This window comes from Trachemys scripta, chromosome 2 (genome assembly GCF_013100865.1).
Source record: "Trachemys scripta elegans isolate TJP31775 chromosome 2, CAS_Tse_1.0, whole genome shotgun sequence".
Taxonomy (NCBI): domain Eukaryota; kingdom Metazoa; phylum Chordata; order Testudines; family Emydidae; genus Trachemys; species Trachemys scripta.
The window spans coordinates 111,205,066-111,217,152 of record NC_048299.1 but is presented as its reverse complement, the minus strand read 5'-3'; the positions used below and the strand labels follow the sequence as shown (position 1 = coordinate 111,217,152).

Below are 12,087 nucleotides of genomic sequence, written 5' to 3'. Positions count from 1 at the left end.
CATGTTACAAGAAAGTGTGAGAGCCGCGGATTAGATAATGGATCAGTTCATGCATTATATCTTAGTCGTAGTAAACCAAAATCTATGATTTGTAGTGCATCTGGGCCCTAAGTGGCTGAGTGATGATATAAGGGAGAGTAAGACACTTCTCTCTCCAGGGCAGGGTTGATCAGCAGCTGTGTCTCCCTATCTATCCCTTGGCAGCACAACTGAACCAGTTTGGTGGAAATAATAATCTGCTGCTGGGAATGGCCAATAGCAGATTGCTTCCCTTCCCCACCCCCAAGCAAATACTGAAGGATTTGTGGCTTTCTGTGAGGCCATGTATAATAGTATGCCCTCACCTCAAGAGCACCCCATTACGCCTGGACATGTTGTTGCAAGGGGTCCTCATCTCTGGTATCTCCTTGCAGCTTCTTCTTCGCTCTGTAATGGACCATCTCTGTCAGTATCTTCTCCCGATTGTCTCTATCTGGATGTTCTGTGGCCAAATCACACAAAAGTGCAATCCCCTTCCAGGGTCAATCTATAAGTCCAAATGTCTTCCAACTAATAATTCTTCTGCCCCTCTTGGGCTACACTTCTTGTGCTCTACTCCTGGGTGCTGCAGAGCTTCTCCTATGCTACGTTCTCCTAGCAGGTTTTTCCCCAGGGCCTCTAGGGGTATGTCTGCACAACATCTTGAATCAAGCCTCCCAGCTGAGGTTGACAGACTTGGGCTCATGCTAGTGCTCTAAAAATAGCTGTATAGACAATGATTTGAAGTTGTGGCTTGGACTCCGAAGCCCCATGGGGTTTACATTGGTGCAGCTACACTGATAGTTGAAATTCCATTGTAGGCTGTATCTGAATTACAGTTTCTCTGGCCTTTTCAACGGGTGGTGTGTAGCCTACAGGCACAATTTAGCCCTACATCAGGAAATAGTTGTGGTTGAAAGTGTGCATCAGTGGAGTCTACATAACAACCAGCAAGTGTTGTTAGAATTTCAATTTCTACTTCAACTCCCCTCAAAAACTGTAAAATTCTGAAAATGAACATTAAAGAAATGCACGCTTCATTAATATCATATATATTCCTTCTTCATAACTCCATGCAAGTTACATCTCATCACCATATCTCTGAACTATGCCCCACCCTACCTCTAAGCTATAAGGCTATTTTGTTGGGTCAGTATAGAATCAATAATATATTTAATTAGACAAGTACTTCCCAAATTTCTGAAAGCAGAGCTCCCCTTCAGGAAAATAAATTTCTGAAAGCAGAGCTCCCCTTCAGGTCACCCCTCTCCACCCCAAATCTCCACTATGTATGATTAATAAGATCTTCCATAAATTACTCTCTCTTGGCTAGTTCTTTTAGCCACTCCTCTCCTTTTGGGAAATGCTGCTGTAGATATTCAGATTATACTACTACTACTACTACTACTACTTTCCTGCATGCTTTCAGCAGTGAAATACATTAAATATCAGCAGTTAACTATCATCATTGGCTTATGAGTTAGCACTCACTGAAATGAATGGGTCAGCTCTCAAATGAGGTAGTTCACACTTGAGAGCTGTTGTTTATCTTTGCAAACTCTGGCAGACATCTTTGAATTGATCACCTTCCACATTTGGAAGTGTTTATTTTTTTTGAACCGAACAAACTAAAGACTAATTTTTTGTTTTTAATGTAAGCTGGTACTCTGAAGGACAAATGAAGTCTGTCTGTAAGGCCCTAAACCCTGGTGCCTCACTCTGAAGGAAAGACAGAATTAGACCTAAAGATTTCAAAGCTAATTTGATCTCAACATGTGTTAGCAAATACCAGAGCTCCATACGTGTTCTTTTGGTATAATACATTGATGGAGTATTAAAACATCTTTATGAAATAAAAGAAAAATGCTATCTTTGGGTGGTAGAATGTGCTAAATATATGGTGTTTGATATTATGGAATTATATGTAGGCTTTGCTGATTGATAAAATTACTTTTAAATTTAGCAATTTACAGATTTACCAACTAACATTTTGTACTGCTTTAAAAAAAAAAAAAAAAAAAAAGTAGTGAAATTCACTCTGTTATAGCACACTGGAAACTTCTAAATTGTGTTAGGCTAATAGTCTCGGGAATGGAGGGGTGAGCATGGAAAGGAGTCATAATTATACTCCTGCCCTTCCTGGGACTGTTGTATAATCTTGTGAGCTCACTGGAGGTGTTGGGTGCTTATCATGTTTAAAAATCAGGTCACTTATTTATGTATCTAACCTTAGATTGAAGAGCCTTAGTGAGGCTCCTATTTTTAAAATTTTTGCTTTAAACCTGTAGTGCTTAGACATTTTTTCTATATCATGATAACTTTGTGAAACATTAATACATTAAAAACTGCATTCATTTTTCATAAATATCCATATATGTATTTTACTTAGCACCAAGTACTGTATGACATCGTCAAACAGCGTAGATCATCTTTTATTGAATTTAACCCTGTGTGACATTATGGTTTCACTGGCAAGTGCTTCAACACTTCAAATGGATTCTGACTGGCTGGGCATGATAAGAAAGTTTGTGACTGAAACCCTTCAGGATGGTTGCAGATTGAACGGCAAGCAGTTGAACAGATTGCTTGGAGTGACATGGAGACTAATGCAAATACAACGAAACAAAGGTAAGAGTAGTTAGCAGGCAGTTGTCTTTAAAAACCAAATATATCCTATGCACAGGAAATGTTCTGTGTCTCTGATTAACTCCTGCAGTCTAAGGTGGATGGGGTACAAAGTTAAGAATGTCCTAAAATGTTTTGTAGTGTGTTCTGTCCACAAAGTAGTCGTATTTCACTGTATATATCCCCTACTTCACAGGGCATTGAGAATTGCCGGTTAAAGAGTTTTGTAAAGCACTTTTAGATTCTTTGATGAAACATGCTCTAAAAGTGAATAGCAATAGGAGTAGTATATTTGTGTATTTGTAGCCATTTTCTCTTACCTTTAAGTAAAAAAAGAAGAGGAAAAAGAGATCACTTTAATGAATAAGGAAATTCATTTACATCTGCATTTTATAGATCACAGTTAATCAGTATTTCTTGAGGCCATTTCAGTGTTCCATTCTGTGTTTAAAATCATTTCCATGGTTTGTAAATGTGCCTTTGTAATTGTAAGAAGGCCGTCATACTGCTATAATGACATGGAATGACAAGCTCACATTAATGAAAGCCTGTGTTAAGTAACACTGTATTTTCCAGTGTTGCATTAATTTTCCTTTCCAAGAGAGGGCACATCTGCTGTCACTTCTAGGTCCAATGCAGAATGGCTTTCTTTCAGCTGCCTTTCCTTGATTGTGTTACAGGTGAAATATTGCTGGGCCCTTATGCTGCTCGGTTTTTGGTGGAGGACTCACTCAGGCTATGTCAACACTTAGGGCTTGTTTACACTACCACTTTTGTCAGTATAACTTATGTCACTCTGGGGCATGAAAAAAACATCCCCCTGAAGCACATAATTTACATTGACAGAAGTGCTGGTGGGGACAGTGCTATGTCAGTGGGAGAGTGTCTCCCGCTGACATAGCTGCTATTGTTTGTGGAGGTAGTTTTATTATATCGGTGGGAGAGCTCTCTCCCTTTGGCATAGAGTGGCTACAAGAGCGATTTTACAGAGGTACAGCTGTGCTGCTGTAAGCTTGCTAGTGTAGACATGGCCTTAAAATGCTCAGCACACTCCCACTATAGCGCTTCTGTGTCGATGCTACCTATGCTGACAGGAGGGGTTTTCCGATCAGTATAGGTAATCCACTGCCCTGAGAGGAGGTAGTTAGGTCAATGGAAGAATTCTTTCATCAACTTAGCACTGTCTACACATGGATTTAGCTTGGTTTAACTGTGTTGCTCGGGGGGTGAATTTTTCATGCCTCTGACCAATGTAGTTAAACTGACCTAATTTTGTAGAGTAGACCAGGCTTCAAAGAGTGGAAGTTTGCCCTGAATCTAAAAGTGGCAGTTGTCAGGCTCATCCTGATACGATAGTAGTGCCCAGCCAAGTGCATTCTACAGATAATGCTCTGCATTTGGGATCTGAGTTTCACTTTGGATGGTATCAGCAGAGGAGTTTCCATGGGCTGCAAGTGCTGTTATGTAGTGTGGTGTAGAATGAGAGGTGATCTGTGAAATAGCATGAATACTTTACCCATTGAAGGCTTTACAGATAAGGACCAAGTTCTAGAAGTAGATCTGGATTCATATGGGGATTCACAGTAGTGTGTGGTGTACCAGGGTTGGGCTATGTGTGTGGAACTAGCTGTGTCCAGATGGAGCATGCTGTGTCTGGATCCGACATGGGTAGGTCTTCTGCATCTGAATGGAAATGGTGAAATCTGTTGATCCTGGATAATCAAAGGTCAAGGAAAGAAGGAATTAATGGCCGATGCAGGTATTTGAATGTCTGTTAACGGTAATGAGTCCAATAGGACCCAGAGAAACCAACTTTACAACTAGAGGGCTGATGCCTCGATTAGTGTGTGAGGTGGGAGCTCTTACCTGCTTTTCACATGCTCTCCCATTCCTAACAGTGTCACCTTCTTAGCATTCAAATAGATTGTCTGTGATTTTCAGTATTCATTCATTTTCATTCTTGTATTATTTTTCATTTTGAAATTCTTCAATACTTTAAAAACTTGTGTGCTACGTGGGTTTCACGTAGTTCTTTATCTAGCTTTGTAATTTTAATTGTCTGAGGAATTTCACACTGCAAACATTATTTCAAGATTTGTCTGTGAAGGCTCATTGTTGTACATCCTGCAGAAATTGATACCAAAATGGTTTATTCCCAGGATTTGGATTTTACATAGAAATGGGTATTTTAAAATATTTTATTAGCTCCTCAATAGATATTCTTAATGTAATGAAGATAAAAAGCACTTTTAAATTTCACATTTTTAACATGTTTTTTCTTTCTAGTGGCAACAGAGACTTTGATAAAAGCAGTATATTCACTATACCAGCAGAAGAATCTCCTCTTTCCTGTTCGTATGTTGCTTTTGAAATTTTTTAGCAGGGTTTATCAGAAAGAAGAGTTGAGCACTCAAAGAATCAGGTAAAGATTTTTTCTTTATTTTTAAAAATTTTAACCTTGCAGATTTAGTCTCAAAGTCTAGGTCATGAACTTCCACAGTAGCGCAAAGCTTGTGATACAGAACAAAAGCTCATTTGGGGAAAGCTCAGAAGATGTCCATTTGCTCCATTTGTCACAATTTCTTCCCCACTGCCAGAATTGTTTTGGAGAATTTGGCCAATCTGGGCTCAAATATAATTTATTACCTAATTTCTATTTCCAGTACATTTAAGCGTGTGTAAAATTTTAAATAGTTAATTATCCCAGTTCATTCATTAAGCAGAGGTTTTTAAATTTCTTTTTAGCCTTGAAATTCCACACATGACTATTTTTTAAATCATTTAAATGTGTAGCAAAGATGGGGATTTGCAGAAATAGATATATTAGAAAATTTGATCGTTTACATTTAGCTTGGTAAAGAATTAAATGGAACTACAAATTGAACCTCAGAGTTACGAATGCCTTGGAAATGGTGGTTGTTCATAACTCTGAACAAAGTGATATGGTGGTTGTTGCAAAAGTTTACAACTGAACATTGACTTAATACAGCTTTGAAATTTTACTATACAGAAGAAAATGCTGCTTTTAACCATCTTAATTGAAAAGAAACAATCACAGAAAGTTTTTTCTTCATCAAATCTTTTTTTAAACTATCCCTTATTTTTTTAGTAGTTTACGTTTAACACAGTACTGTACTGTATTTGCCTTTTTTTTTTATTTAAATTATATTTTGGGGGGGGCTCTGCTGCTGCCTGATTGTGTACTTCCAATTCCAAATGAGGTGTGTGGTTGACTGACTGGTCTGTTCGTAGCTCTAGGGATTTAATGTATGTAAATTGTTGCTGATGTGACATCTAGGATTGCAGTATTTTTCCTAACTCCTTTTTTAGTAGGGATAAAATGTGAGTTCTGTGAGAATTACGTCTGTACATCCAGTGTTTGGATGTACACCCATATTGCTTTTGCACTAGTACCTTCACAGGGTCCCCTTTTACCTCTGAATATTTGTCCCTGAGTATATAAAAGACAAATCCAGTTTCTTTCCTGTATCTATGGTGCAGAAACAGTTTTTTAATACACATGTCTACATTTCACTAGCTGCTAGGAGTGTTGATTAGTATACTTTGGATATCTTATTCCCAGAAATAATTATTTTTAATGTTTTAATTATGTTTAATGTTAATAATAATTATGTGAAGCCTTTTTATATGATTGTGATTGTGTGATTCCACCACAGCCCAGTTAACAGCTGTGGAGCTTTCCAGAGCTGCTCTTGGTTCTTATTTAAAAAGTAATGGAACTGTGTATAGATTGTAAGCATTTTGGGGCAGGGTCTGTCTTTTTTGTAATGTATGCGTGTAGCCTTGCACAGCGGGGCCCTGATCCCTGTTGGGGTCCTCTAGGCACTACTGTAATAGAAATAATATAATAATAATAAAAGCTGTAGTAATAACTTGCTGTAGCTCACTAGTGGCTGAGCACTGTGCCTTTACTCATTCTATCTGTTGATATTGAGATGGTCGAGTAAGGCAAAATATGGGAGTTTATATTCTGTGCCCCATGTAAAGCAAAGAAGTCAGAAACAGATGAATGTGACCTGCTGTCTGGGAGACTTAAGGAAAGGTCACTCCCTGAGAAGATGTTCTGTCCCCAATTTACTTACCATATCCATCAAAACCAGAATAAAAGTTACAGTTTATGCAGAAGGCACTTAAACTGGTTTTCCAGGATTTGTGTTCCTCTGATTCCTGGTTGATTCTAAAGATCCCATCTAAATCAGGGAGATCTTTGATCCAAAGTACTTGGATCTAAGTCCTCAGATTTGCCTGGTTCCTCATCTTCTGAGGCTTCAGGCACTTTATCCAGTGCTTCAAGAGGAGAGAGTAGGAGTGCCCAGGCTAAGTGGTGTCAAATAACTAGTCTGTTGTGTGTTCTAGGACAGACTGTTGCCTCAGTTCCTGAGACCTACAGGTACTGCACTCATGGTAACAGAATGCTCTTCAGATATGGAGGGGAAGAATATTGTTCCTAACAATTCATCTACAATTCCACTTGTTGGTTCTATCCAGTCTCTGATCCTCCACTCAAATAGGAATATAATTCTCTTCTGCAATGATTTCATCATGATCCCCTCTTAGAAAAGCCATGTGTTCTCTGTAGTAAGCCTGACGTATGTTCTCTGGCAAGTACTCTGGTTGCAGCAGACCGGAAGTTCTGGGGCAGCTTTAGGCAAATTGAAAAGGGATGTATTATGGAATTAAATATGAAAATATACAATACAATCAATATGGTATTTCATGTTATTAAATTTTAATTATTCTTGCATTTTCAATATGTCGCAGATTTTTACATCGATGTATAATTACTTTGTAGCACTGGCATTTCTTTAGGGAATATTTGAGGATTAGGCTTCCAAGGAGGTGGTTTGTGATTGTGGAGTATGCATATTAGTTGGATGCCTTTGCTCTATATAATGAAATGGATTATCTGGATGTTTCTACTATTCCAGGAAATAATTGACAATTTAAATAGCAAAAGTTTTGTTTCACAGTAAGCCACCCATTACTGTGAGTTGGAACTTCAAGTGGTCTCTGCACATTCCCACTCCTGGGATGTGCTAGTAATGCAGCTCTGCTCTCCCAGCAGTGCCGGTTGGAGTGTTCTCCTCTTACTGTTACTGAATATTCTGAAGGTGAAGCTATGAGAGGGATTGTGATGCTTCAGCCACCTCAGTTCTTTCCATCAGGGGTTGCAGACAGACCAGAAACTTCATTAGTTTCCTCCAACCAGGATCTTTGAGTCAAGACTCTCACGTTGTTAGCTAGCTTTCAGTTGGTGTCAGATTAGTCTTTTAAATTTTGTTTTTTTAAAAGTTATTTATTTCTTTATTTAGTTCATTTTAGTCCATTCCCAACCTCCAGCACTGATCTGCGCATCTTCAAGGAAAAAGGTGTTTGCCTTGGGGAAGGTTATTCTCTATTTTGCTGAACCATATGCAACACTTTGACCCGAAGGGCTCATAAGGAGCATCAAAACTGGCTAAAAGCTTGCCTTCTCCAGAAAGCCTTTGCAACCAAGTCCTCTGATTTAGAATGCTTAGGATTTGTAAGTACAGATAGGTCTCCTTCAGGGACTAAAGAGCAGCATAAGACCCCTTCCAAGATCTCTGCTACCAGGATAAAATCTAATATCCTGGTACTGAAGGATCTGCAACCATTGGAGTTGGCTGTCTAACAAGATGAGCCCTCTCAGATGTTGACCTCCATTAGCAGAACCAGTCTTCAGGAGTGTAATCCTTTGGATCAGACACCTCTGGTTCCAAGCAAAGAAATGGCACAAATATTTGCCTCTGTTAGCGGAGCCAGTCTGCACTGGGACCCCTCAGATCCCATAGCCTCTATTTCAAGTGCATCTTCAGAACCCAAACCAAAAGCTAAGGGCCATGATGGTCTCAAATCCCAATAAAAGGCTCATACCCTAATGTAACAAGCATATTAGTTCCCAAAAATTGCCAGGAAAAGGTGATGGAAACATCTTCAGATTCTTTGACGCCATCTGCTTCCATGGTTATGGTAGTGGCTCAAGTACATAAATCACATCCTCAGTTGGGGATCCATACTCTGATCCAAAACCACTCCTGTTCAGGGATCCTCAGAGCAGGAAAATATGGGAATAAATGGAAAAATTAAAGGGTCAGGTATCCCTTTTCCCCACTGAGAGAGAGAAAAGGAAAGAATCCTCCCAATTACAGGTTTTCCCCTGAGGTTTTGCGTCCTCCTTCCAGACATCTACAGGTTCGCCTGGGAAGTTTGCTTTGATATTTTCTGTACTACTTACCAAGGCCAATACTGTCTCCAGTCCAAACTACCTTAGATCCACATTTGGATCCCCAATTAGATCTTGGCCTTGATATACCACCCTGAGTTAGATGGTCTTACTGGTCTTCACCTAACTATTACAAGAATGCTGTCCCTTCTCTCAGAGGCAACAGAGTAAACCTCTCACATCAGATCTGACTCATTTGGCTGTGTCTACACTTCCACTTCAGAGATACTGTGCTCCCGTATCAGGCCCTGGTACGTTATCAGAGGATGAACCGGAAGCCTCCACTGCATTCCAGGATACTGACATGGAACCTGATGACCAGATGTCTCATGATGATGTGGCGGGGTCTCCTCAGGTGCTTCTCCATGAGAAGATGAGATTCCGTTTCATGAGCTGGTAGAAAGAATGCTGAGTTATAATGCTGAAAACATCCTGGGTCAGAGTGGAAATGACTTCTCATCCTGTGTTTGATATTTAGAGCTTTCCTTCAAACAGTAAAATCACACTTACCATAGTGGAAGGCTAAGAGCATATGGTCAAATCCTGTAGTGGGTCAAACTGTCTAAGAAGGTGGATGAGCTTTAGTTCAAATTACGTTTGTTAATCTTGGCATCAGTTAGCTCCTTGCTATCCACTCAAGATTGATTTAGAACTGTCAGCTTACAGGATGCATATTTCCATATTGCTCTCAGACCTTTACGTCACAAATACGATCATTTCATCATAGGAGATTATCACTTCCAATGTGGAGTTCTCCCTTTTGGCTTTGTGACTGCATCTCGAGTATTCACAAAGTGCCTGTCTGCAGCATCAGCACAATTGAGATGGCAGAGTATCCATGTTTACCCCTATTTAGATGATCGACTCTCTAAAGCATCTTCTCAAGAGGATTTTCCACAGTTATTGTCCAGACATGCTCCTGATTTAGAACAAATGAAAAACACACGACTGGGACTCTAAATTGGGGGGGGGGAGGAAGCATGTAGCTCCTATATAGTCAATGGAGTTTATTTGGGCAGTTCTGGATTCTCAGGAAGGCAGAGCCTTCTTTCCAGAAGACAGATGTGTGAAAATCCTGACAGTAATAAAGACTCCATGAAAAGCACTTTCAGGCAGTTATCTTACTCAAAATCATAGGCAGGGCCGTCCTTAGCCATAGGCAGAATAGGCAGTCGCGTAGGGCACCGCTCTTCCAGGGGCACCACACACTCTGCCAGGCAGACAGCAAGCAGTGGAGCATGTAAGAGCTACGCTGGGTCCTAGAGAGAGCCGAATGCCTGCAGCACAGTCTGCGGGAGGGATTGGCTGCTGGGGTCTCTGGGAAGGGGTGGGGGAAGGAACTCACCCTGTGATTGTGACTCTCTCCCCAGGCGTGAGGTGAGGCAGACTGGGTGGCTCTGGCAGTATCCTTTGTTGCCCCCCCCCATAACGTCCATTCCCCCCCCCCCACGGAGCACCCCTCTCTCCCTCCTCCCCTCCAGCAGGGCTGGGTTGGGTGAGGTGCTAGGGAAAGTGTGTGGGGGGCGGGGGTTGCGTGTGGACTCTGAGGAATGAAAGTGAAACTAACTCACTTCCTCCGCAGCTAGCCAAGGTTGGAATGCCACACACAGCTGGCTGGGCTGGGGAAAGGGTGACCAGTGTGAAAAATCAGGACAGGGGGTTGGGATAGGGTGACCAGATGTCCCACCTTTATAGGGACAGTCCCAATTTTTTTTTTTTTTCTTTTCTTATACAGGCTCTTAACCCTCCACCCCTGTCCTGATTTTTCACACTTGCTGTCTGGTCACCCTAGGTGGGGGTTTGGTGCCTCTATAAGACAAAGCCCCAAATATCGTGACTGGCCCTATAAAATCAGGACATCTGGTCACGTTAGCTGGGGAGTGCGTCTCTCCCCCGGGCTGGCAGCAATCCATCTCATCCAGGGGGAACTGTGCAGGGCAGGATGAGCTGCTGTGGCTCCGTGGGTGCCTCGTCCCTGAGATCAGATGGTGTGCTAACTTCACCATGGTCCGTTGGGCTGGCGGTGGTGCCCAGTGGCATGTGATTGGACCTGAGGGCTTGCTGCTGCTATTGCCACGCTGCACCCAAAGAGGTAGATTTTGGGGTCCTGCGGTTTTCCACCTCTCTCCTCCTCTACTGCAGCTGTGGGACCAGCAGGCTGGGGGTGAGCCAAGCATGAAAGCAGGACTGTGTTGCCATTTAGATTGTCATTTAACAACTTTGTTTGCCAGAAATGCTTTCTAACAATCTTGAATCCAATTTCAATATTTTTTTAAAAAAAATCAATATCTTAGCCAAAAACAGAAAATTAAGTTGTTGACAATTATTTGCGACAGGTTTGGTTTGGGGCAGAGAGTGGGCCAGTTTTCATCAGAGAAACAAAAAATGTTGACTGGCTTTCCTATAGCCCTGTTATTGCTGAATAGAGCCCTCCAACAACTGTAATATGCTCATCTCCTTACTAGTGTATAGAGTGACCATCTGTTGTACTAAGATTCTCTTGCTTTTTTTTCCCAGTGAGTCAGTATAGCTTTTGCCAGCCCAGAAGTTGGGCAGCCAATGTCTTACGTTTTCACAATGTTTTGTCCAACTTTCATAAAGTAAATACATGGTTAATATGAGTTAAAAAGGCCAGGGACACTTTCTTGTGAAGAATCTGTGCAGCAGATCATGCTAGAGCTGTGAAAATGTCGTTTATGATGGAACTTTAGAGGCAGTGATTTATCCTGTATTTCTGGCAGTGCCCAAAATGTGCTGCTATTGCTAATGTCTTTCCAAAGAAAAATAAGGCACAATAGGACTTCTGTAACATTTCTGTGCTACCTTAATCTAGATGAGATGATTCTGTACTGACTTCATTCTTGTCACTTGGTGCTTTACCTAGGAGTAAAACTAGGGTTATATTTTCCCACTGCTTGGAAACCCAGCTTATTAAACTGGATAATGCCATTTATCTATTTACAGTATAAGGTTGATATAGAGTTGTAACATTAAGACTGATGACCACTATACATTTAAAACTAAAAAGTGGCTTTGCAAAAATGACCTGGGTTTCCAACTCTACCGTGTCTCAGTCAGGGCGGAGCGCCTTGTGAGGTGTCTTCACACTAGCTCAAAGTCACAGACTCACGGCTATATTCTATTATTTGCTTCATTCTGTCAATAAATCAGATTTTTTT

The 12,087-nt window shown here is 40.9% G+C and overlaps 1 protein-coding gene across 1 annotated transcript in view; it reads left to right on the top strand.

Annotated features, from left to right (window-relative positions):
- The window catches only part of TEX10 (testis expressed 10), a 120,659-nt gene that overhangs the window by 28,014 nt on the left and 80,558 nt on the right, over positions 1–12,087 (top strand). Inside the window, exons 6-7 of the mRNA XM_034761416.1 lie at positions 2,408–2,646; positions 4,930–5,065. Coding sequence (XP_034617307.1) covers positions 2,408–2,646; positions 4,930–5,065 — 375 coding nt within the window. The remainder of the gene's footprint in view (positions 1–2,407; positions 2,647–4,929; positions 5,066–12,087) is intronic.